The sequence below is a fragment of the Felis catus genome, chromosome B3, assembly GCF_018350175.1.
Source record: "Felis catus isolate Fca126 chromosome B3, F.catus_Fca126_mat1.0, whole genome shotgun sequence".
NCBI lineage: Eukaryota > Metazoa > Chordata > Mammalia > Carnivora > Felidae > Felis > Felis catus.
Window position 1 is genome coordinate 37,010,849 of NC_058373.1, and position 26,253 is coordinate 37,037,101.

The 26,253-nt window shown below is 50.5% G+C and overlaps 1 protein-coding gene across 1 annotated transcript in view; it reads left to right on the plus strand.

The window, feature by feature from the left end:
- The window catches only part of ITGA11 (integrin subunit alpha 11), a 127,078-nt gene that overhangs the window by 27,205 nt on the left and 73,620 nt on the right, over positions 1 to 26,253 (plus strand). Inside the window, exon 2 of the mRNA XM_023255135.2 lies at positions 7,414 to 7,525. Within this exon, the coding sequence (XP_023110903.2) occupies positions 7,414 to 7,525 (112 nt within the window). The remainder of the gene's footprint in view (positions 1 to 7,413; positions 7,526 to 26,253) is intronic.

Here is a 26,253-nt window from a genome sequence, read left to right on the forward strand (position 1 = left end):
AACAGCCAGGCACTGACATCTCATTTCTGTCTCACTTTGGAATGTGTCATTCTGTCCTCCACAGTGGCAAGAGGTCTACTTTACCATTTCTTTTTGCTTAAGCTAGTTTCAGGGTCTTTCCCTCCCACCTCTCTACCTGCGATTTGCTTTTAGATGGGAAGATTCTTGGGGCCCAAGGAGAACTGGGAAGAGGGAGATGATAGGAGAGAGTCTGGGTAGCATTTCTGCCTCCCTCGCCCCCATCCCAGCATACATCGTCCAAGGAAAATGAAGGCGTTTGCTTACACAAGTGCATCTGTAACGCAGCGTGGGGCCCAGGGAGTGACCTGAGGCCTGGGTCCCTGCAGACAGAGGGCTGCTGAGCAGAGCTATGTGCAGACCTTCAAGGACTCTGGCTGCTTCCTTCTGGCCCACCTGGTCCCTGTGGTCAGGGACTCACCAGTCGGTTCTCTAGCGAGCAGGATCTAAGGGTGTGGGACCTGGGACTCGTGAGTTTTTAAGGAGCAGGGAGTGGGAGGAGGTCAAACCTGGGTGAGGAATTCAGGTGATGGAAGGGGGTGGGGCTGACAGAGAAGGCTGGATGGAGGCAGGAGGCATGGGGCAGGACTGATGAGGCCTTGGGGTGCATCCCTGCTGTTCCTGGCTGTGTCTCAGTTTCTTCACCTGTAAAATGAGAATGATAATATTCTCACTTCAGAAGGTTATTGTGTGGGGTGCCTGGGTGGCTCAGTTGGTTAAGCATTGGACATTGGCTGAGGTCACAATCTCGCGGTTCATGAGTTCAAGCCCTGCATTGGGCTCTGTGCTGACAACTCAGAGCCTGGAGCCTGCTTCAGATTCTGTGTCTCCCTCTCTTTATGCCTCTCCCCTGCTTATTCTGTCTGTCTCTCTCAAAATAAATAAACTTAGAAAAATTAAAAATTAAAAAAAGGGTTATTGTGATGATTAAATAAATCTGGAACAGTGGTACGTAGTGAATGCTATGCTTGTTATTATTATAATCTAAGTGGCAGGGGACCATTAGTACCTAAGTCAGAAAGCTAGGAGGTAAACTAAGGCAGGAAGAAGCCCACAGATACAGGTTCTGAGAGCAGATTCTCAGAAGGTGAGAAATCCAGCAGGCAAGTCTCCCTGCATCCTCCGGGCACAGGGTAAAGATAAAAAGCCGCTCCTGGACATTGCCCTGAATAGTGTATACACGGGGAAGAGGGCAAGGTAGATGTGGAAACTACTATAATCCAAGAGGAAGGGCCACAATGTAGCAGAGGAGTCATCAGAGCTGGGCCTTGATGTTTGAGAAAGAAAGAAAAGAAAGAATGAAAGAAAGAAAGAAAGAAAGAAAGAAAGAAAGAAAGAAAGAAAGAAAGAAAGAAAGAAAGAAAGAAAGGAGGGAGGGAAGGAAGGAAGAAAAGAAGAGAGAGAGAGAGGAAGGAAGGAAGGAAGAAAGAAAGAGAAAGAAAGAAAGAAAAAGAGAAAGAAAGAAAAAAGAAAGAAAAGAAAGAAAGGGAGGGAAGGAAGGAAGGAAGAAAGAGAGAGAAAGAGAAGAAAGAGAAGAAAGAAAGAAGAAAGAAAGAAAGAAAAGAAAGAAAGAGAGGAAGGAAGAAGGAAGAAGGAAAGGCCTCCTAGGGCAGATGAACAGCGTGGGCAGAGGCACCGAGGCAGCCCAGAGAACAGGGAATCTTGACTCAATTTAATTCAACCAAGATGTATTGAGTGCTTTCCACCTACCAGGCACTGCCACAGTTGGGGTACTGCATTCAGTCTCGTCACCCACCCTTCGAGGTGGGCATTATTAGTCCCATTTTATAGATGAGTAAACTAACAGCCAGAAAGAAGAAGGAACTGACCCCGGGTCGCCCATTAGCGAATGAATGCTGGAGCCAGGCTTCTAACCAGCCCTCCCTCATCTCAAAAGCCATGCTGTCTCCTTGCCTGGACTCACCCTCAAGGAGTCTGGCAGGAGGGCAGGAGGAGCTAGACAGTTCTGACACCTGTGCCAGGCAGGCTCTTCTCTTCTCCTTCCCTTCACACCAGAAATTCCTGCCTACCGCCTTTGGGCCGCCTCACCAATTTGTACGCATCAACCTTCCAGGCTGAGATCACAGCCCCAGAAGCTTCCTGGCTGCCCTAGCCCACCATGGTCCCTACCTTCTCTAAGCATCATGGCAGACTGGTCACAGCCTTGCACTTACTCTCCACGCAGCTCTCCCTATCTGGTAGGCTCCCCACTCTCTTCCTGTCTTGCTCACCCCTCAGTGCTGTTCGGGGCTAGCCCCAGGCTGGGTGCTGAAACCAGCAGTGAGTAAACAGACCCTATCTGGCGTTCATGGAGCAGCCATCCACCAAGTGATCACACCAGTTCCAACTACTAACTGTGATAATAAAGACGTCACTTGTACTGGTGAGTACAAGAGGTGATGAGATCATCAGGCGAGACCTGGTATAATCGGGGGTCAGGGAGGCTTCTGGGGATGTGAGGGGATGTGACATTTGTGCTGAGATTTGATGAGGATGAGAAGTTCATCAGAGAGGCAGCAAGTGCAAAGGCCCCAGGGCGGGAGGAAGGGGCATCTTAGGGAGCAGAAAGGGGCCCTTGGTAACTGCACGCAGGAAGCCAGAGGAAAACTAGCACAAGTGAGTCTGCAGACGTGTGGAGGATTTGGGACCGGGCTGGGCAGTGGGGGGTGAGCCATGAAAATGGACCAGTGCAGCATGGAAGCCCAGCGGCCGACCTTGAGCTAGAGTGAGGGCTCCCGGTGGAGCTGTTGGCCGACAGGAGCTCTGGATGCGTGCCCCACGCATGCAGACTGGGACTGCCCCACCTGGTAACGGGGCCATGGTGTTCACCTTAGCCTGCAGTGGTACTCGAGCTCAGGGCTGTGATTTCCATCCCTTCTTGGGACCGACTGGTGCTTTTTAAAAATACAGATAAGCTTCTGAAAAAGCTGATGTAACTTTGGCCACAGTCCACAGGAGAGCAGCCCAAGAATTGTGGGTTTCCACCCTCTGTCATCAATAGCAAGGTCAGAAAAGCAGCCAGTCTCCCAGCGTCTCTGCGACTGGCCTGTCGATTCCCGTCAAAAACAACTTTGTTTTGTTTTATTGGTATTTGGAGATCGTAAATCTCTGAGAAGAGTACATTCCCCACGCGTGAAAGCCATCTGCCATCAGAGGAGCGGGCCAGAGATCTCGTTGGGAGCTGAGGTCAGAGCATCCGACTTGACATCACTTTTAGGAAACCCATTCTCTGGCTTGGTTTGATCAGAAACAAATGCCCACGCCAGTGAGGACACCACCACTTTGTAACTTAATACCCTGGCCCTGAGGGCTTTTGTCCTCTAGCCTGTGGCTGGCTTCACTAATCCTATCCCCAGGAGGTTGGGGGTGGGGGTGCAGGGGAGACTAGACTGGTCCTAGACAGACCCCCAGGTGAGGGAAGGAGAACAGGGATCCGCCTTCTCTCCATTTCCTTCTCCTAGCAGAATTCCAAAGCAGAGGAGGTGGCCCCTGAGGGCAGAGGGCAGGGAAGACCCCCTTCTCTGAAAAAAATATTCCCTCCTCCCTATCGGGTCCTTGTTATAAAAGGCTGGTCTCCCAGGGGTAACACATCACCCCAGTGCCCTGAGCTATTTGATCATGGACTTGCTCTGATCTCCTCCCAGCCGAGTGATTTAGGGCAAATTATTTAACCTCCTACAGGTAGGATAATACCTATCTCACAGGGCTGGTGTAAGATCTAACTAATTAATGTAAAATCGATGGTTAGATGCCTAGAATCATGCCCGGAACATCTCAGTGCTCAGGAAATAGCCTTTTCTTTCCCCTTTTCCTCATGGAGGGGAGAGGGCATCCCAGCCCAACGTGGCGCCTGGTTCCCAGCCATCCAGTCAGTCGATACCTATGACCAGGCACCAAGGGCTAAGGAGAAGCTGAGGGTACAGCAGTGTTTCGTGCCACTTAGAGAACATAGGAATATTATGGTCTATCAGCCGCATGATGAAAAACAGATAAATATGTAATATGTTTGTGATAAGTGCTGTCAGGAAAAATGGAGAAGGAGAAGGGGGACAGAAAGTGACAGGATGGTCCGGTGGTGGGTAAGATGGCACTGAGACAGACACCTGGATGACTTGAGGGGTGAGCTGTGCAGCTGACCGGGGAGGAGTGTTCCAGGCAGAGGGAACAGCCAGGGCAAAGGCGCTGAGCAGAGGGCGGTCTGAGGCATCATTAGGACCGACCAGTGGGGAAAGCGTGGCTGGAGCAGATGGATGGAGGAGGGAGGACAGGAAATGAGCAGAAAGAACAGCATGAGGGGCGGCTGGGTGGTTCAGTCGGCTGGGCATCTGACTTCCGCTCAGGTCATGTTCTCGCCATTCGTGAGTTCAAGCCCCCAGTCAGGCTCTGTGCTGACAGCTCAGAGCCTGGAGCTGCTTCAGATTCTGTGTCTCCCTCTCTCTCTGCCCCTCCCCTGTTCATGCTCTGTCTCTGTCTCAAAAATAAGTAAACATTGGGGCGCCTGGGTGGCGCAGTCGGTTAAGTGTCCGACTTCAGCCAGGTCACGATCTCGCGGTCCGTGAGTTCGAGCCCCGCGTCGGGCTCTGGGCTGATGGCTCAGAGCCTGGAGCCTGTTTCTGATTCTGTGTCTCCCTCTCTCTCTGCCCCTCCCCCGTTCATGCTCTGTCTCTCTCTGTCCCAAAAATAAGTAAACGTTGAAAAAAAAATAAAAAAAAAATAAGTAAACATTAAAAAAAAATTTATAAAAAGAAAGAACAGCACAGGGGCGGGGAGGGCATGGTCACACAGGGTCTTGCAGGTAAGGAGTCTGGCTGTGACTGAGTGGGGTGGGAACCCAGTGGAGGGTATGGGGCTGAGGAGTAACAGGATCTGACAGATCTTGGAGGGACCCCCTGGCCATGTTCACACAAAAAGCACTGGCAGTGGGAGGACCTCAAAGACACAATTTATGGCCTCACCTTCCCTGGCCCTCACCCTCCTGTAGGCCTGGAAATGGTGGGAGGGTCCTGACGGCCAGAATGTGCCTTCCCCTTCTTCAGGGTCACCTCCTCCTGCTGAGGTCAGATACAGCAAGAGGACCAGGGACACCATGGGGTGTCTCCAGGGGGCGCCAGGGAGCCAGACAAAGTGTTGCACACCATCAGGGATGTGGCCTGTGCCTGTAAATGTGCGTGTGTGTGCACACAGGCCTGTGTGTGTGCACACAAGCATGTGTGCGTGCGTGTATTGCGTGTGCACATGTATATGTGTGTGCATGTGTGTGTGCGTGTGTGTATGTGTGTTCACTCCTGGAACGGATTTGGAGAGAGAGTGAGTTCCTTGTCTGCAAACCCCGCTTCTTCGACCCCTTGCTGCCCACCTCCTAGCCCTGCATAGGTGACACTATCGTCCCTTTCTCTTCCAGGACATGCCCTTACTGGCCAAGAACCAGGGTCCTTGGTTCCTCCCCCTGGGCTCACCTGACCAGGGTCCCCTTTCCTGAGGCTGCCTGCTGCTAACCAGGCTGATAAGTCTGTTCAGAGTCTGGGCCTGGTAAATAAGGCGCTAATGAGTTAAGTACGTCTCCCAGCCCCACTCTGGGCCATGACACTAAATTCCTGTGGCAGATTAGGAATATGAGGACAGCTACATAGCACCTTGCTGCCACTGTCCTCTCCTGTTTCCATGGCAGGATCCATCCCGCTCATTGATCACACTAGTCTTGCCCACCGAGCACAGACTTGACCTCAGAATCTCTCTTAACACAGTGCTCCAGGCAGCACTAATAACCAATTGACACAGACAAGGGAGATAACATATATCTAATATCCCGACTCCAAGGAGTTCCAGTTTTCCCTCCGGGACTCTAATTCAATGACTCTAATGATGAAACTTTTGGCCACTGCATCCATTTGCAGAGCAAAAAAGAAAGTGTGGAAGAAACCACCTGTTCTTTTACAAAAGGTCTTGTTCAAGTAGGTGCCCCTGGGCGTCCCCCTCAAATACTCAGCCCAGGGATTCAGTGTCCATGGGCAGGACAGTGGGACACTCAAGGTACCAGCCTCACATTCAGAGGCCCTGTCCCGCAGGCTACCCTTTGCTACCCACGTCACAGGGCTGTCATAGAGGTCAAATGGGTAACATATATGTAAAAGTTCTTTGAAATACATAAACGTGTATTTCACGCCCTACACATACGTGAAGGGGGGGGGACAGTGATATTCTGTCTATTCTATTCTATTCTATTCTATTCTATTCTATTCTATTCTATTCTATTCTACTGATTGTATTTCACTAATCTGAAAATTTGGGCTGATGGTAGGATCCCACCCCTCAAGTCCCATGGGTCCCAAGTTTGGTGTTCCTACTACTAATGATGGGTAAGGAGGCCAGACATGCCCTGAAAATGCCTCTTGGAGGGAAGGAGTCAAAGAGCAGGCATCTCAGGTCCTCGTTCTTGTTGCTACACTGACCCCTGTGCACCCTTGGACAAGCCTCGTAACCACTTTGGCACTGGATCCCCCTTTGCCAAATGTGGATGATGCTTGTTCATTCTCCCAAGGTCCTGTGAGGGAAAATGGTGGCAGATGTGAAGAGACTCAGGAACCAAGCTGCCATGCAGATGTGAGTTGTTGTTTCTTGTGATTTGGCACAAGAATGCCGAAGGCTCAACACCAAGGCTGTCTGGCAGGTGGAATCGGTTCATTGACACGTGACCTAACGAAACAAGGGAAACCTTAGAGGCCAGGGTGAAAGGGTTACGAGACTGGTTCTCTGCTTTGCGTCAGCTGCCCCAGCCCAGCAGTGACCCCCAACTGAAGTCAGGCAGAGCTTTGCAAATCAGTTCAGAAGGTGGTGGTGAGCCAGTAGAGCTGGAGTCATGGCCACTAGGAACCAAGGCTTGGCGGGGGACAGGTGGGAAGGCAGTTCCTTGACTCTTTAGCAGGCAGAGATGAGAGGGAGGAAGAGAGGGAGGAGCAGGAGGGACAGGAGGAGGAGAAAGGAGAGAAAAGAGAGAACGAAATGGAAGAGGAAACCAGCAGAAGCTAGAAGGAGTGGAGTTGGAGGTAGGGATAGTGGAGGAGGAAAGGAGCTATCTTCTCCCCACCCCTACCATGAGACTGGCATTCTCAGAAGGAGGGACCAGGTCTTCCCAGTCAGACCTGGTGTACTTGAGAGTAGGTTTTATGCCTCCCCTATCAGATTATGGCTCTTGCAGGGCAGGGGGTGCGCCTCTCCTACCTCTCCTATCAGACTGTGGGCTCCCCAAAGCGGGGACTACATTAACCACCTCATATGGCGGCTCCCCAAGGACAGGGGACCGTACTCCTCCCACACCCAAGACCTGCCAGAGGGGACCATCAACCAACTGGGGCTCAGACCTCTTCCTGCCTGACTATCCTCTTCTCCCCACCCCAGGGTTCACGGACACCTTCAACATGGACACCAGGAAGCCTCGAATCATCGCTGGCTCCAGGGCCGCCTTCTTCGGTTACACAGTGCAGCAGCATGACATCAGTGGCAATAAGTGGTGAGTGAGGGGCGCCTGGGTGGCTCATTGGTTAAGCGTCCAACTCTTGATTTTTGCTCAGGTCATGATCTCACACTTGGTGAGACTGAGCCCCGCATCAGGCTTTGCACTCAGCGGAGATTCTCTCCCTCCCTCTGTCTCTGCCCCTCCTCCATTTGTGCATGCTCTCTCTTTCTTTCTGTCAAAAAGAAAAGAAAAGAAAAGAAGTGGTGAGTGAGAGCTGTCACCCCACCCAGCCCTGGACCCCCCCACACCCAGCCCCTCCATTGGCTGCCCACAGTGGCCCTCATGTGTAGACACCTTCATGTCCAGTGACTTGACTTCTTGTCCTGGCGTCATATCATCTGCCCTTGACTATGAAACCTCGAGCATTCCACGTCAGGCCCTCCATCTTCTCATCTGAGAAATGGGAATGAAAATAGCACAGGTGGCACGTTATGTGACAGCATAGGTAGCAGGCATCCAGAACCGATAGTTACCCCTTCCCGTCTGCTCTCAGGGCCTCAGTGTCTCATCAGTGGGGTTGTGCCTCTGATCCTGGCTGCTTGGAGAGGTGTTGGGGGGTGTCTCTGAGGATGAGTGTGTGTGCTCACAAGCTAAACCACAGGCGAAGGTGGGGCAGAGGAAAGCGAGAGTGAGACAGGGTGGGGGGAGAGGGCCAGGAACGCCTCTGGGGGCAGGGACAATCAAGAGGGGGGAAGGTCTGCCTCTGACTTTTAAAAATAACTTTATTGGCTTATATTTTACGTATCATAAAGCACTCTTTTCAAGTGTATAGGTCAATGTTTTTTTTTTTTTCCCAAGTCAGTGATTTTTTTTTTTAAAACAAATTTACTAAGTTATGCAGCCATTGCTATAAATCAGTCTTGGAACGTTTTCAGCACCCCAGTAAGATCTGCCCCACACACGTACTATTAATCGCCATTCTTCTCCCTCTGCTTGGGTTTTAGCTGCCAGAAGGCAAGGCCCTCCTTCCCGAAATGGAAGAGGCTGGGCCTCTCTTGGCCCTCTTAGATACCCTTGACGAGTCAAGGGACCACACAAACAGTGGCGATAAACGTTCTACCCTGCTCTCTTCCCAGTGTTGCCTCTGCCTACCCTCCCCAACCTCTTCTCCTTCCACTTTCTCCACTCCTTTCTTGTAGTCAACACTCTAGCCAAACTGAATTTTTTCTGTTTTTCCAGTTCCCCCTCTAGACCTTCTTTGCACATGCTATTCCCTCCCTCAGTGATGTCGTCTCCTACCTTCCCCCCTCACCTTACCCCACCATGCTGATCTGACTAATCCTCTCATATTTTTTTAAAGGAGTATCTTATTGTCTTTCTTTTGAGGTGTAACTAGACACAATAAAATGTAGACATCTCCACTGTACAGCTCAGTGAAATTTTACCTATGTATAGGCCCATGTCATCACCTTCCAGAACATGATCCAGAACATTTCCAGCCCCTCAGAAAGCTCCCGTGGGACTCTTGTCACACGGGAGGGGCAGTCAGTACCCCTCCAAGTAATCCCTATTTTGACCACTGTCACCAGATTTGTTTTGCCTGGTTTTGCACTTCATATAGATGGTATCATACTTTAAGTACTCATTTATACTTGACCTGTTTTACTCAACATTATGTCTTTGGGGTTTAATATATCGCGGAATGTATTATACTTCATGCTCCTTCACTGGTGTAATATTCCACTGCAGCAGTGTATTTATTCACTTAATTATTGATGGATATTTGGGTTGTTTCCATTTTTTGGCTAATTTGAGTGGAGATGCTATTAACATTCTCATTATGTCTTTTGGTGGATGTCTGCTCTCATTTTTATTGGGTGTATACTCAGGAGGAGAATCGCTGAGTTAAAGGGTAGGTAATGTAGCTTTAGTATGATCTGCCAAGCACTTTTTTCCAAAATGATTTGCCAATTTAACTTTTCTTTAGTAATGTAATGGAGTTTCCATCGCTCCATATTTTCACTAACACTTGGTATTATCAGTCTTTTTGATTTTAGCTATTCCGGTGGTATCTCCTTGTGAGTTAAACTTGGGTTACTATAGCGACTAATGCTGTTGAGTAATTTTGTGTAAATGTACTGGCCTTTTGGTATCCCGTTTTGTGAAGTGTCTGATGGGCACTTTTGCCCATTTGAAAAATTGTGTTGTGTTTCTTTTCCTTATCGTCTTATAGAATTTTAAAAAACATATTCCGCGTACAAATCCTTTGTCAGAGAAAAGCATTGCAAAGAAGTCCTAGTCTGTGATATGCTTTTTCATTCTCTTAATGGTATCTTTCAAGGAACAGAAGTTCTTAACTTTAATAAAGTTTAACTTGTAAAACTGTCTTATGGTTAGTGTTTCTTGTACATCCTGTTTAAGAAAACTAACAGTGCTTCTCTCAATAGCGCTTTCAAGTTTTCAGTGTAAAATTCTTGGGTCTTTTACAACATTAACTCCTAGGTATTTGCTATTTTATGCTAATTAAAGTGGAATGTTATTTAATTTTGTAATCTTTTTTTTTTTTTGGTAGTATAGGAAAAGATAGTCAGGGTGCCTGGATGGCTCAGTTGGTTGGGTGTCTGACTCTTGATTTTGGCTCAGGTTGTGGTCCTGGGATTGTGGGATTGAGCCCCACATCAGCCTCTGCATTGAGTGTGGAGCCTGCTTGGGATTATCTCTCTCTCTCTCTCTCTCTCTCTCTCTCTCTCTCTCTCTTCCTCTGCCCCTTTTCCCCGGCTTGCACACACTCTCTCTCTAAAACAAAATGTAAAAAAATAAAAATATGGTTGGTTTTGTATCCTTACATTATATCCAGCAATATTATGAAATTAACTTATTATTTCTAATAGTTTGATACTATTCTTCTGAATTTCCTGGGTATACAATCAGATCATTTGAAATAATTACAGTTTTATTTCTTGTTTTCCAGTCTTTGTAGCTTTTATTTATTTAAATTGCCTAATTGCAATGGTTAGGACCTTCAGTACAAAGTTGAATAGAAATTGTGACATTGAACACACTTTTCTTATTTCCTTTATAAGAGGGAAAACTTACAGTATTTCACAATTAAATAAGATTTTGACTATAGCTTATTCATTTGTTATAGATACCTTCAGATTAAGGAAGTTTTTTTTCCTATTCCTACTTTTCTGAGGTTGTGTGTGTATATGTGTGTGTGTGAGTAAGTGTTGAATTTTATCAGGTGCTTTTTCTGCAAAGACTGCAGTGTTATATGGTTCTTCTCCTTTATTTTGTTAATATGGTTAACTATACTCATTGATTTTTCTAAAAGAATTTTTCCATTGATATATTCTCGGGAATTCTGTTTCTATGTACGTGAGGTATACTGTGTAGCTAAATGCATCTGATATATTCTTAATTACAGATATTTTATTTTGCAGCTCCTGAATTTCAATTTGATTCTTTTTTATAGATCCTAATTCTATTAAAATAATCTTTCTCCCATTTGTTGATTTTTTAGTCTTTTTTTTTTTTTTTTTTTTTTTACATACTAATCATAGTTATTTTGAAGTCCTTGGCTAACTCCAATATCTGGATCATCTCTGGGTCTGCTTCTAATGACTGTTTATCTTATGATTATCAGTTGATTATCCTGATTCTTTGCCTGTTTAGTAATTTTTTATTTTAGTCTATGCTGGACATTGTGAATGTTATACAGTAGAGGCTATAGATTATGTTACCTTCTTTAAAAGAGTTATACATTTTCAGGGCACCTAGGTGGCTCAGTTTGTTAAGCATCCAACTCTTGGTTTTGGCTCAGGTCATGATCTCACAGTTCATGGGTTCAAGCTCTGTATCGGGCTCTGCATTGGCAGCATGGAGCCTGCTTGGGATTCTCTCTCCGTCTCTCTCTGCCCCTTCCATGCTTGCGCTCTCTCTCTCTCTCTCTCTCTCTCTCTCTTTCTTTCTCTCTCTCTCTCAAAATAAATAAATAAGCATTGTAAAATAAAATAAAATAGGATAAAATAAAATAAAATAAAATAAAAAAGAACTATATATTTTGTTCTGAGAGGCAATTAAAATACTGATGAAATCACCTAGATCTTACCATGGCTTTGTTTGGGCCTTGGTTAGGGCAGCTATCATCTAGTTTTGTCCTTCCTCTTAGGGTGTGGCCTTAATTCCTAAGGCATGGATTTTCTGGGATCTCCCCCACAATAGTCATCAAAGTTTCTCCATTCAGATCAGGCATGAACCCCAACATCTCCCAGGCATCGGACAGCCTCTAAAAACTCTTCCCCACCAGCAGATTTTCTAGAGTCTCACAGGATGCATGTGCAGCTTAGGAGTCAGCCAAGGATCCTGAGGGAAAATGTTAGCAGAGTTTGGGGGGCTCTTTTTCTGTGGTTGTCTCCCTTCTGCCTGCCCCTACCAAATCCTAGTTTCAGCCCCAGCCTCAATCACTGTTTCCTCCACTCAGCACGGCTGCTGCTCTCTGGATTTTATTCCCCTGTGCCCAAATAAGGAAAGTTCCCTCATGCAGAGAGCCGGGGTGAGTGTGGATTTAGCTCCTCTGCTTGCCTTTTCGGAGTACCGAGCTCTGCATTCATTGCTGCCCAGTGCCTGAAAATCGTTGTTCCGTGTGTTTTCTCTGGCTTTCATAATTTGTTTATGGCTAGAATTGAAAGTCCACATTCTTTTATCAAATGAGATTTCACTTCCTCTGAGAAACCTTCTCTGACCATCCCTTCCCATCACCAGAGTAGTTGCCCCATAGAATTCTGTATTTTGTTTTTCATAACTTTCATCAAACTGGATAGTGATTGCCTATTTCATTGTCTTTCTTTCTGAAATGAGGGGTATAATCCCTGGCAATTAGTAGATGCTCAAAAGAACATATTTTGAAAGACTAAAATAATGATTTAAAACATTTTTTAATGTTTATTCATTTTTGAGAGACAGAGAGAGACAGAGCATGAGCAGAGGAGGGGTAGAGAGAAAGGGAGACACAGAATCTGAAGCAGGCTCCAGGCTCTGAGCTGTCAGCACAGAACCCGACGTGGGGCTCGAACCCACAGACCGCGAGATCATGACCTGAGCCGAAGTCAGACACTTAACCAACTGAGCCACCCAGGTGCCCCAAAAGACTAAATTAATGATTTAAATCTCTCTCAACCAGCTCCAAAATATGGTACATATTTTGTATGTGCTGTGAAGGGTTAAAGATTGAATGGAACTGGGGGTACCTGGGTGACTCAATTGGTTAAGCACCTGAGTCTTGATTTCAGCTCAGGTCATGATCTCATGGTTTGTGAGTTTGAGCCCCGTGTCGGGCTCTGCGCTGACAGTGTAGATCCTGCTTGGGATTCTCTCTCTCCTCTCTCTCCGCCCCTACCCCTGCTGGTGTTCTCTCTCCCTCCCTCTCTCAAAACAAATAAACATTAAAAAAAAAAAAAAAGATTAAATGGAACTGGCTTTGGCAAGATTGAATTTGTTTTGACTACTATTTGTTTATTAAGCTTCTGTTAATAAACGTTACTAGTTTCTGTAAAATATTAGTGTGAGTAAGGCATGGTTTCACTCACAAATAACTCACAGACCATTTGAGGAGGCGGCACTAATATCCTTGAAATAATTAAAAAACAATACAAGACAAAATATGAGCTGCTGTTAATTATGTTCATCTTTGTAAGGCCACTTTCTCCATGCGGCTTTCTGGATCCTTCTCCTGGCCTAAAATGGCCTTACCTTTCCTAAACCCTCTCTCCGATGGCATATATCACTTCCTACCTTGTGTTGGAGTCACTTAGGCCCACGGTGCATCCCCCCTACTGGACACCGTCTTCGTTTCCCTGTGTCTGAGAGCAGCCCACACAGTATCTTCCTCATAGAAGAAACTCAGCCCGAGTTTGAAAGGAGAAATCCCTGTGCCTGGGGTCTCTGGGAGGCCTTCATAGAAGAGGGGCGTCTGAGTGGAGTCTTGGAGGTTGAGCCTAGAGGAGCAGAAAGGTCTGATAGGATCAACTCCTGGTCACTTTTGCTGATCTGAACACATCGTGGGAGAGGGCTGGTACTACACTGTAGCCATGTGTCCTGGGTTTGTTTTCTGTCACAGCTGGGTTGGGAGAGACAGAGAGGCCCTGGAACCCCAGGGAGCTGCACCTCATACAGAACGGACAGGAGTACACAGGGCCTTTCAGGAACCTGTCCGCACTGCAGGGATACCCGTTTATCCAACTTGGATGCTTGCCTTTAGCTTCCCCCCCGGCCCCCATTTTTCCTGGCCCTGTAGGGCAGCATCCCAAGAGCTGTGCTCAGACACAAGACCCTGTGGATGTTGATCATAGGAAAAGAGGTTGATGCCAGTGTCATTTGGGGGACACTGGCTGGAAATTATGCACGGGGACGGCTCCAGTGGTGCGTGTTGATTCAACTCCATGCCAGCAGGCGGCTCAGAGGGAGGGCCGATGCAATGGCTTGCTGTCCAAAGACCGTCTCTCGGGGGAAGACCTTGGGAGAAGCTCTCTCGGCCTCCCTGTGCCTCTGTTTGCTTGTGTCTAGAATGGATATGAACTTACCGATCTCAGGGTGTTAGGCAAGATCAGAAAATACCCCAAACGTGAATGTGTACAGCAGGCAGTGGGGACTGAGCGGCTTGCAGCGAGCAAGCAGCCAACCTTGAAATGGGGCCTCTGGACGCTTGGTCGAGAGTCTTCCTCTGACAGTCTGCCTCCTGGGTATGGACCTGGCTCCCAGCCCTTAAGGCAGGGCTGGCACACCTGGGTCGGCATCTCCTGGGCCTGCAATGAGGCCAGGGAGTGTGTGTTTTAAAGAGCTCCCCAGGAGACTCTCGCAGGGGGACCCGTGAGGATCACCATCTCCCCTGAGGGTGGGGAGATGCGAGTAGGGGACCACTTCACTCCCCAGTGCCTGCCCAGAAATCCAGGCCCCAGCACCGCTGCAGAGAAGGACCCACCAGCTATCTTCCACCACAGGCGCCAAGGAGGCCTGGCCCCCATTTACCAGGCTGTGGGCCTCCTCGAACGTCAAGGGCACCAGGGCCTGGTGTAATCAGCTGCAGGATGAAGGGGGACAGACCTGGTGGGGATGTCACTTGATTTCCTTAACCCTTCCCCTTCTGTCCATCGCGCCCCAACTCCAGACTCAAGCTAGGCAAAGCCTTGAACAGTTTGCCATGTCTTGGTTTCAGCAGCAAAAACGACACTCACAGACACACAAAAAGGAAAAGAGCAAACAAATTCCTCTTGTGCTAAGTATTCTCTGCCCCTGCTTTTAAAGCCCTTGTGTATTTTCAGAGAAATTTAATCCATGTGACTCTAATGCATGTACATTGAAGTCATTAAGTCAGTTGATTTTTTTCAGACCATTTGATGTCCCAGAAGCTCCGGTGTAGGGTTTGCAGAGGGCCTCTCCGTGCCTTTGGTCCCCCCGGAGCAGGAAGCCTCCTGGTGCTAGGAAAAAAAGCAGAGCTGGGCCCCACAAGTTTCCAATTTGTCATTGAAGCTGTCACCCCTGGAGAGAGAAGCGCCAGCTCTCAGCAAGGCAGAGCATGTTGCTCTGTCCCCTTGAGGGCACTGGGGAGCAGGAGCCAGACAGCCCTGGTGGGCTCCACAAAGGGAGCCCTTTGGAACTCAGTGGGATTCTAGAATAAGAGGGCCTGGTGAGGTCCCTGGGGTGCAGGCTCAGGGATGTGAGCCACATGTAAGAGAGGTAGGCTTTGTCCTCATCTTCCAGGGGAGGCAACTGAGACTGAAGAGAGAGGACACGGTAAATGCCCGAGCCAGGTCTGGGGCCCAGGTCTCATTAGCCCCAGAGGAGCCCAGAACAGAAGCAGCCCCACCAGCTGGAAACCCACAGTCTCCGTCGGCGGTGTCTCTCCCCACTGGCCATGCCGCTGGCCCCATGGGAACTGAGGCAGTGGTGTCCCCCAGGACCCAACTCTAGCAGCGTCACATAAATGTGCTGTGCCCAGCCAGGAAGAGAGGGCGTATGCTCATAGGACCCCAACCAATACCGAATGATCAATAAATACCAAGAGAGGGCACACAGAAAAGATCAGGGGAATTCATGTGGGAGAAATTTCTAATTCAGGAGGCGGAAGGAATCGGGGGAGGCTATGGAGGAGGGGGCTTCCAGATGGGTAGGATTTCCATGGGCAGAATGGATGTGGGTGAGAAAAATATAACAGATGGAGGGAACAGCATGGGTGATTGTGCAGAGGAGAAAAAAAAAAAGAGGCCATGTTTAGAGAAAGGATGCCATCCCATGTGTCTGGAGGAGAAGGTGCAGAAAGCAGAGCCCTGAGGCCAAAGACTGGGAGGGCGAGGACAATGCCCTAGAGACTCCTAGACACCAGAGCAAGGCGACTGTATCTGGGAGGCAGTGGGGAGCCATTGGAGGTTTCAGAGCAGGAGAGCGGTTCACCCAAGGTATAATTTTCAGGGTGCTCAGTTTGGCTACTATGTGAGGATGGAACCGAGGGAGGAGAGCCTAGAGGTGAGGAGGCTGGTGGGAAGGCTATGGAAGTCTAGGTTAAGGGGAAGGTCTGAGGGCCGGGGCTTGAGGAAGGGGCGGACCTTATGAGTGTCAGTAGTTCATTCATTCATCCTTGAGAACCTGGTGCTAGATCCTGGGAATTCAATGGTGAACAAAACTACAGAGTCCCAACCCTGATGGAGCCCTTCTTCTAGCGGGGGGAAGACACATTGTCAGTTTCCCCATCATCTGTCGGATGGTGATCCGTGCAATGGAGAAGCATGAGGCAGGGTAAGGGGAGCTTACGAGTTGGGGGAAGTGCTGCCGCCTTATGCTGGCCACCAAGAAAGGCCTCAATGCTAGGGTGACAGCAGTCAGAGACCGGAAGGAAAGGGAGAATCTGAGACAATCATGGATACTTGGGAAAAAAAAAAACAAAGAGTGTTCCAGGCAGAGAGGATGGCAAGTGTAAAGGCCCTGAGGTAGGAAGATGCTCAGCGTGTTCAAGGAACCATGAGTGTGGCTGGAGTAGAGCGAGCTAAAGCAAGAAGAGAAGGCGGCAGATGAAACAGGTTGAAGGATGGCTGGGGGCATATCTGGCTGACTGGCAAGACAATGAAAAACAGAAAAGCAAAACCCAGCAATAGGAGACAGACTTTGGGGGAACGTGTGAGCTAAGCTTTGGCCCCATTGGTCTGAGGTATCCAAGGGTCATCGGGGACAGGTGGCCGGCTGGCAGCAGGGGACAGAGACCTTCACCTTGGCGGGGGGATCAGGGCCCAGACTCAGATGTGCGTGCGTTGGGAGAACTAGGTTCACAGAGGAGCGTTCAGAGAGAAGGAGGGGGCTGAGGAAAGAACCCTAGGATGCCCGTGGGTGGGAGTGGGGAGGAGGAAGAGAGAACCATCAGAGGCAAGGGGGAGATGGGGGCTCAGTGTCGCAGAGGGCAGAGGAGGGGAGAATTGCAAGACAGAGGGGGTGGTGCTCACACTCTGAAGCTTGTCCCCGAGAGCCTCTCTGAGAAGCCGCCGGGGGCCCAGCCGGGGAGTTTGCAGCGCTGGGCAAACCTCTACGGGGCCGGAGCCCTTGCGATGGACGGACAGAAACACTCAGGACGCGCACTTACGCACACAGAGTACATCTAGAGGCTCTCAAGAGGACTCACTGCAACTTGTGTGAACCTCTAGAGCAAGTGGTCCTCACACATCAGCGGGGGCACCAGAGTCCCCCGAGGGTCCCACATCCAGAGTTTCTGAGTCCGCAGGTCTGGGGTGGGACCTGAGAACTCACTTGTCTAGCAAGCTCCCAGGGGCTGCTGGGGCTGCTGGTCTGGGGACCACACTCTGAGAACCACAGACCTAGAGATCTCTGTCCCCGGAATCTTAAGTTCATGGCAACAGGCAGAAGCAAAATGACCTGAACCGTGTGCGGGGAACCTGTGGGGAAATGGGGACTTCGAGAGCCCAGAGCCAGCTGGGGATGGGGCTGCAGTGGGAGGGGAGGCGGTTTGCGAAAACCTGCTCGCACTTCACTATTGTCATCCCCCTAAGACTCCTCCTGTCTCCCTTAGCCCTTCTTCTGCCTTCTCCTACCTTTCCATTTTCTTTTTGCTTCTCTTTTCCCATTTCCTCTGCCTGGTTTCTGGATTTCCCATCCTGCTCCTTACTTTTCAGTGTTTCTTCCCCTCCGCCCCTTCAGCCCCTCCTCCACCGCATCCCTTGTCTCCCCACACCCCACTTCCTCCTTGGCCCCTGCACTGGAGTCTCAGGTGGGGCCAAAGCCAGGGGAGACTGTCCTGTACCCCCCCCTTCCCAGCCCTCGCTCCTGTGCATAGCCACCAGTGTATTAGTCTCATCAGCCTGACTGTACCCTTAAGGGGAGGGACCCTGGCCCAACTCCCCGGCATCTGCCCACCTGGCCTGCTCCGATGCCTTCCAGCGCTACCTGGCCAGTGGTGCGCACCCATGGCTGGGGACGGAGGGAGCTTCTGTGCAGACAGGGGAGCGAGGGGGAAGGGCCCTGGAGGCAGAGAGGAAACAGAGAGGGAATCCAGTGGATTAGGAGGACCCCCACAGAACCATGCTGGCGCCTCAGTCTCCAGGCAATTCTGGGGTGTCCTGGTGGGAAACAGCAACTTCTGTTTGGGGAAAAGAAGCATCTTGAGTATAACTGTCATCACCCTCAGCAACAGAAGGACAGATTTGGTGGCTTGGTTCATCCAAAGTCCTAGACAGCCTCCCATCTCTTTGAAGGGGTCCCTGTGAATTCTTCTGCGATGACTGAACTCAGGGACTGTGTGGTCAGATGCTGAAAGGGCTGTGCCATTGTCCTGCATGTGGACACTGAGGTATTGGGGAGCGAGATGGAGGGCTGCGTGCACACCCTGCCAGCACCTCCCCCATCCCAGGGCTACGTGCACACCCTGCGAGGACCACCACTTCCCCCCAAAAGCTTGGCAGCACGTGGGGAGTCAGGCACCCTCAGCCCCTAAGACAAAGTTGGAATGGACCTGCCCCATATAGGATAGTAGATACCCCATCTCTCCCCAGAGACTTCTCCACTGGCGGAGACCCCAGGCAGGGGGGCTCTCTCCTTCTCCTGAAGACAGGATCACCACTGGTGTGGTCTCCAGCAGACCCCAATTCTCGGAGGCTGAGGCGGATTGGGGAGGGAAGGGGTGACTGCGAGCAGGCCCGGGAGGCACAGAGGGACCTATAGCAAACATCAGTGTGGTTGGTCTTCAGGACTACTCCACCCCTGTGGCATCTCTCCCCCCACCCCCCCTGCCTGGGAAGGGTCTTAGAAATTCTTCACCCCAATCCCCTCATTTTATAGACAAGGAAACTGAGTGCCAGAGACAGAGACTACACCCAGGTCACACAGCAAGTGAGTGGGAGAGGCAGGACTGAAACCAGGTCTCCCAGCTCCTCCTCCCGCGATATCTCCACCTGGCGCCTAGGTGAAAACTGCCCAAGGCTTAGTCTACCCACCATCCTGGGTCTCTTGTCTCAAGATGACTAGGTGGTAGCTACTTGCACTAAGTTGTAATTTGGGTAAGGTGCTCATTCTTTCCAATGCCTTTCTGTATAGACCTTCTCAGATAACAGGAGGCCCGCTGGTGACAGAATTTGGGGTTGACCGGAAAGCTAATCCATGAGGAATAAGTCCACAAAAACTGGGTGTCAAGCCCGAGCCCCGGGGTGCCCTCAGGCCCTGCCCTTCTCTCCCCTCCCAACCCCGGCGGTTTCCAGCCTCTCATTCGTGGCCCCCTCCCTCAGGGTTATGGCAGGTCTCAAGGTTGGTGCAGATCTTCTGCCTGGGCAGATACACGAAGGCACGAGGGGGTGGCTTTTTACTGCAGGAAACCCCTAGGCGTCCAGATCCACACAAACCTGCGTTCCCTTCCCTGCTCAGCCACTTTCCAAGCCGCCGGAACTGAAGCATGTCACAGCCACTTGCTGGACCAGGGTTTCTTCATCTGCGAAATGGGCATAGTGATGCGAGCCCCAATGTGTTTTCGTGAGGGAGCAATAGGAGATGGTGAGCGGGCAGATTTTGCTGGATAAGTTAGTGCCCTATGCTGGCCTGTCCCCCACAAAAGGATATGGTGTCTGGGGAGAGGTGTCAAGAAAAAGGGCCCTAAGGATTGTTGTTTGGGGCAGAATGACGGGTCTTATCCAAGCCCATCCCTCCTCCTTGGTGCCCATGCCAGTTGTCAGGCCTGGGGCGGCCTCAGCCTTTGTTGCTGGAGAAATCTCACCCAGGAACGTCCTAAGCCCTTTTCCTGGCTCAGGCCCCGGAGCAGGCTCCCAATACCGCAGCGCATAAATACCCTCTGCTATTTTCTCTTGGAACAAATAAAATCCGGTGCCATGACTCATTCTGGTTAAAGGATAAATCACTACAGCGCAGGATAGGATGAAACCACCCAACGCACCAGAGAGAGGAAGAGAGAGAGAAAAACTGCTCGCGGAAGGGAGGTGGGGGGATGTTGGCTCAGGGCCCCAGGCCAAGATACCCAGCAGACCCTGGCAGGCAGCACATGCACAAGAAGAGAGTGCTCCCTGCCCCTCCCCCAGAGGGCCGGAGCAGTGGATATCCAGACAGTGGTCCTCCCGGGGAAGGAGCTGGGGGCCCTTCAGGGTCCTTCAGGGCCTGGAAGACGTACCAGAAGCCCACAGCTTAAGATGCAGCCAGCAAACGTTTTCAAGGCTCCTCCAAGCTCCAGATACTTTGATCTCTTCTTGCTTTCTTGTCTCTTCCTCTCCTCCTTTCTTTCTTGTCCTCTCCCTCTCTTCCTCCTCCTCTTCCTCCTCCTCCTCCCCCTTCCCCTCTCTTCTTTCCCCTTCTCCTCCTCCCCCTCTTCCTCCCCCTCCTCCTCTTCCTCCCCCTCCTCTTCCTTCCCTTCCCCTGCCCCCCCTCCTCCTCCACCTCCTCCTCCTCCTTTCTTTCTTGTCCTCTCCCTCTCCCTCTTCTTCTTCTTCTTCTTCTTCTTCTTTCTTCTTTCTTCTTTCTTCTTCTTCTTCTTCCTCTCCTCCTCCTCCTCCCCCTCCCCCTCTCTTCTTCCCCCTTCTCCTCCTCCCCCTCTTCCTCCCCCTCCTCTTCCTTCCCTTCCCCTGCCCCCCCTCCTCCTCCTTCTCCTCCTCCTCCTCCTCCTTTCTTTAATGCCAGAACCACACAGGGAAACCCAGGACTTGAAGAGTATGTAGGCGACGGCCCAGGGAACCTGAGCCACAGAGACGACTGATCAACCTGACAGGGAGCTTGAGCGGGTCCTCTGGGTGGCGAACGACTTTAGTGCTGAGCTCGGAGAGGCAAGGGGCCAACCATTGCATGCTTTGGGGGTAAGATGCACAATCTTGGTAGTGGAAACGCTGAAAGGAAAGTCTCCTGGTTACTAACCTCCATGAAAGAAAATAAATTTAATTTGGGCAGTTCAGGGAAGCCAGAGGGATTTGCCAACTCAGCATCGTCTCCACCCACCACCACCTCGCTCCCCTCGCCCCGGGGCCTATGGACTCTAACGCCTGGCTCCCCCGTCTCCGCCAGCAGGGCTCTTTTTGGGACCCCCAACGTCCTTTCTAGGTCCAGTGCTGGACAGGGAAGGAGGGTTCCTTACGTGGAGAACAAAGTAATACTGAAACTCACTCCATGTTGAGAATGTCTTAACTATAATTGCATAGGTTTGAATTTTCAAGACTGGTTATTAATTGCTCATTGGCACTCTATCTGCAATTCTCATAACTGACACCAGGGGGAGCGAGGCAGCCTGGTAACGGCTCCTCACGCCAATCCTCTAGGCGCCCTGTAGATGTTACCGTTCAGGGTAGCCCGTGCTTCCGCTGGGTCAGGCTATAAAATGTGAAACACAGAACTCTTTGTTGAAAACCACAATCGGGGCGCCTGGGTGGTTCAGTTGGTTGAGTGTCCGACTCTTGATTTTGGCTCAGGTCGTGATCCCAGGATCATGGCATCGAGCCCCGCCTCTAGCTCCCCGCCGAGCTTCGAGCGTGGAGCCTGTTAAGATTCTCTCTCTCCCTCTTCCCCTCTCTCCTGCTCTCTGTAAAAGAAAAAAATAAAAATAAAAAAGAAAGAAAACCACAATAATCATGTTTAAAGGTTGTATTCAATTATGAAAACAAATCCATGTGCTTGCTATATACATGCTTTTTCTCACTAACCTTACCAGTGATGGGCCACTGCTTAACCTGAAACTCGTTTCCTCCAGGCTTGGATAGAATAGCTCCTTCTAGCTTTCCCTGACTTCTTCCTGAAGAAGGCTTCCTCAGGATCCCAGACTCGTTCAAATGGCTCCTCTTCTCTTCCACACAGCTCCAACCTTCAGGCACACATGGCCGATGACAAAGGCTTGTCATTGACCAGAGACCATCTTGACAGGGTTGCTGTTGCTTTCTGTGGAATCCCTAAATCCTTCCACTGTCCCTCTTGAATCATTTCTTCCTGGTTTAGCTGTGATGAGTCACCCTGAGCCGATAAGACAGACATGGAAAGTTGTAGAAAGAGCCAATGAAAAGAAATAGCAAAGGAGGGGTGCCTGGGGGGCTCAGTCGGTTAAGCGTCCGACTTCGGCTTAGGTCATGATCTCGTGGTCCATGGGTTCGAGCCCCATGTTGGGCTCTGTGCTGACAGCTCAGAGCCTGGAGCCTGCTTCCTATTCTGTGTCTCCCCCTCTCTCTCCTCCCCTGCTCATGTGCTGTCTCTCTCTCACTCAAACATGAATAAATGTTTAAAAAAAATTTTTTTAAGAGAAATAGTAAAGGAGAGGGGGACATGAAATAAATAGAGAGGGAAGACGAGTAATGAGGGAAAGGGAGCCGTGGGCCCCCAAGGATAGGGCTCGCCTTTGATTCATCATTGCTTGGCACAGACCCATAGAAGGAGAAAGGGAAGAATGGTTCTAGAAGTCAGGCTGTGATCCAGGCTAAATCTCAGGGCAGCCCTAAGCTGGACATTCTGGTGGTAAAGGGCCTGGGGACAGTGGCCCCACCATGGGAGAGGCTGATGAGAGGCTGAGGTATGGGAGAGGTGCCCCCTGCAGGGGAGGCAGCAGGTGGACGGTGGATGGCGGTCTGGCCCAACACCAAACGCCTCACTTGGCAACGCCTCTTCTCTGCACTGTCCTCTCTGCTTCTCCCCAACCACTGAGCCAAGGATGTTGTAACCCAGGGGGGAGGATGGTTCCAAAAATGTAATGTCAGACTCTACCCTCCAGTGGTTCAAGTGAGTCTACAGACTCTTTGCTCCTTTCCGGCCTCTCAGATAACAGTGTTGTAAGAAGAGTCATTACTCACGATCCAGAGGGGAGAGGAGGGAAGTAAATCTGAGCTTCGAACCAGAAAGAAAGTACTTCGAAGGATTCTGCCTAGCCAATAATTCGCTGATGCAGCTCAGGGATCCCTGCCCTCTTCTGCCCAGAGACGGGGAGAATGAGGCCAAGGAGTTGCCCCTCAGCCAGCTGAGTGACTTGGGTTAGTCACCTGGCTTCTGTGTATCAGTTTCCTCAGCTTTAAAACGGGACTGCTGTCTCTCTCTCAGGGCTGCTGTGAGGACTGATGTCAGAGGATTAATGTTAACGTCGGAGGAAGTGCCTGGCACGTAATAAAGTGCCCCCCCAAACATTCATTTATGCATTCGTTAGTTACTTGCTTGTTCATACGAAGTGCTCTGAAAGTCGATGTTTGTTAAGTAGCGCTTGTTAACTGTTTCTTTCTTTTTTTTTTTAAACGTTTATTCAGTTTTGAGAGACAGATAGTGTGAGCAGGGGAGGGGCAGAGAGAGAGAGAGGAGACACTGAATCCGAAGCAGGCTCCAGGCTCTGAGCTGTCAGTGCAGAGCCCAACATGGGGCTCAAACTCACGAACCGTGAGATCGTGACCTGAGCCGAAGTTGGCAGCTTCATGGACTGAGCCACCCAGGTGCCCTGTTTGTTAACTGTTTCTTGACTGGGCATCCTGCCCCCAATTCCTATGTGGCCTGCTTTCCGTTATTTCAAAATCTGGTGATCACCTGATAATACAATCTAGAGGTTCCTAAAGCTGGCAGGACAGAATTGCCTGTGAAAGATGTAAAAAGTATACAGATTCCTTAGCCCAGTCCAAGACCTGCAAAATCAGAGTCTCTGGAGGTACTTCTAAACATCCCCAGATAAGCCTGATTCCCAGCCAGGTTCTGGAGCCACTGATTTAAGGGCTTTGTGAGTTCTCATGGATTCGTAGGTTAGTTCCTTTCCAGGCTTACTTTTAGAGTGACCTTCAGTGCCTAAACCCAAGGGGGTGGCCAGTGGCAGGAATTTAGAGACCCTGGAAAGTGGGGCAGGGGTGCAGGGGAGTTAATCTGATCAGGGGGGGTTATGCGATGGATGTCAAGCACGTAGACATCTAACCATCTGTCTACACTTCGGGCTACTTTAGGTAGAGTTCTCTGCACAAGCCGAGGGGACAAGGTGGGGATTTGGAGTGTCAGGGAGACGTAAGTGGGGAGGATGAAGGGGGATGAATGGAGTGAGCCCAGGTGAGGATGACCCCACCCCCAGCTCTGTGAAGGCAGAGACTTGTCTGTCTCTCTGGGTCCATCCCTGGCCCATGGAAGCCTTTGCCACGGCAGGTGCATTAGAATCACGCACATAAGCCTGGCACCTTCAGGACCATCGTTCCTCCCCGTGGGCCCCAGTCCCTCTTCACCTGGGTGACACCTATCCACCATGCAGGTCTCCGTCTAGGAGTTGCCTGCTTCAGGAAGGCTTCCCAGCTGGCTGAGCAGGTGCCCCCTGTGCCCCAACCCCCACCTGGGGCCCCGCTCGTAGCTCTGTCCTCCACACTGAAACCAAATGAAGGGTGTGGACTCCACACAGGGTGCGGACTGTGCTTCCTTCATTCAGTTTTCAGTCCTCGGTGTCCCACTCATAGGAAGTCTGACTCTCTGAACTGAATTTGCCCAAGCTCCCATTTCACAGGTGAGGACACAGGCGCAGAGAGGGCAGGGGGCACGCCGCAGGTCGCTCAGCCCATCTGGGAGTAGATGGGAATGAACCATAAACGTGTCAACAGTCCCCAAACTGATAAGCAGCCTCTGTTGTTCTGCCTCTGCCCCCGTCTTCTCCCTTACCTGGGTGCACAGGGCTGGTGGAGCGAGGGGCGCACACAGTAGGAATAACGAACATTCCAGCTGCGCCTCAATCTCCGCCCGGAGAGTCTGACGTTCTCTGGGCCTTGCTGTCTCCTTCAGCCAAATGGGGATAACTGCTCTTGTCCGCTTGCCTCCCGGGGCCCTGGGAACAGCACAGTGAGCTGCTGGGTGCGTGTGCTAGTCACATTTTGAACATCACCATCCTGACCGTGAACCTGAGGGACCGGGCCAGCCCCGGGGAGAGAACAGGCATTTCCTTCCAAGGCCGCTTTCCTTGCTACCAAGTAATCCCCGAGGATCTGTCAGACTAGCACCTGCCAGGACATTGAAACTATACATTCTCCTGAGGGACATCTGCCCAGACCATTGGTGTGTTTGTGTTTCATTTTCAGAGGAAAGAGCTGTTAGAAAACTGGGGACAGGGAGGAACTCCGAGCATGACTTGGAAAAACAAGCAAGTTCCTGGGACATTTTGAAAAGAGAAGGGCGGGGGGCGGTTCTTCACACTGTGTGCTGAGACCAGACCACACCTTCCCGGGGAGCGCCAAGCCAAGGGTATTCCAAAGTTGGTGGCCCCTCTGCAGACGGGGCCCCGAAGAACTCAGCTCCTAGCTACACCCTGAGAAGCAGAGCGAAGATGTCTTTGCAAAATGAGCAGGGTCCTCCAGCTGCCCATTGCATATTCACTCAACAAACAGTCATTAAGCCTAGACCATATTCAAGGTACTTTGACCAGCACTGAAGGGGGAGATTTAAAGATGATCAGGAGTCTCTCTCTCTCTCTCTCTCTCTCTCTCTCTCTCTCTCTCTGCTATCTAGAGACAAATTATCTAAAGGAGAGAAAAAAAAGACCAACAAGATGGGTACAAACAAAACTTCATGGGAATTCAGAGAGTGCTTTCAGCTGAGAGATCAAGGAGGGCATCCTGGAAGAAGAGGCACCGAAGAGTGGATGGAATGGGGAAGGCTCAAGAGTTTGGACTTAGGGGACTGCACACAGAGAGGCAGGAAGGAAACTTCCAGGTCTGGTGAAAAATGGGGCAAGTGACCCCATGAGACCGGGATCCGGGTGTATGAAGGGGAGGGGCACTGAGCTGACTGGCACACGCCAGCCACCCTGCCCTTCACAGTCAGTGGGTCAGGTTCTCATTTTCCCTTCCGGTGGGTTGAGATTGTCCTTTGCGGTGACCTTCCCTCAGTCTTCCCTCTTCTGCAACGTAGGAAAAAAGTGCTGATTGGATGTAAGCTGAGGTGGACCCAGAAGTTTCCAGGAACAAAGCAGAAAGCCAAGCTTGTGGAGTCAACGTCTGTGACGATGCTTGTCAGCAGGCTCTGTGCCCAAGGCGACGAGGGCCGGCTCCAGGGCCTGCCTGCCTCGTAACAGGCACGGGCTTTGCACCTACCGCTTGTATAGCTACGCGTGACTACTTGTGCACAGAGGCCTATTCATTAGTATTGATGAAAAGCTGTTCAGGGGGAACATTTTGTTAAAGCACCTGAACATCTTTTTTTTTTTTTTTTAATGTTTATTTATTTTTGAGAGAGAGAGCGTGAGTGGGGGAGAGGCAGAGAGAGCCGGGGACAGAGGATCCGAAGTAGATTCTGCACTGGCAGCAGAGAGCCCGATGCGGGGCTCG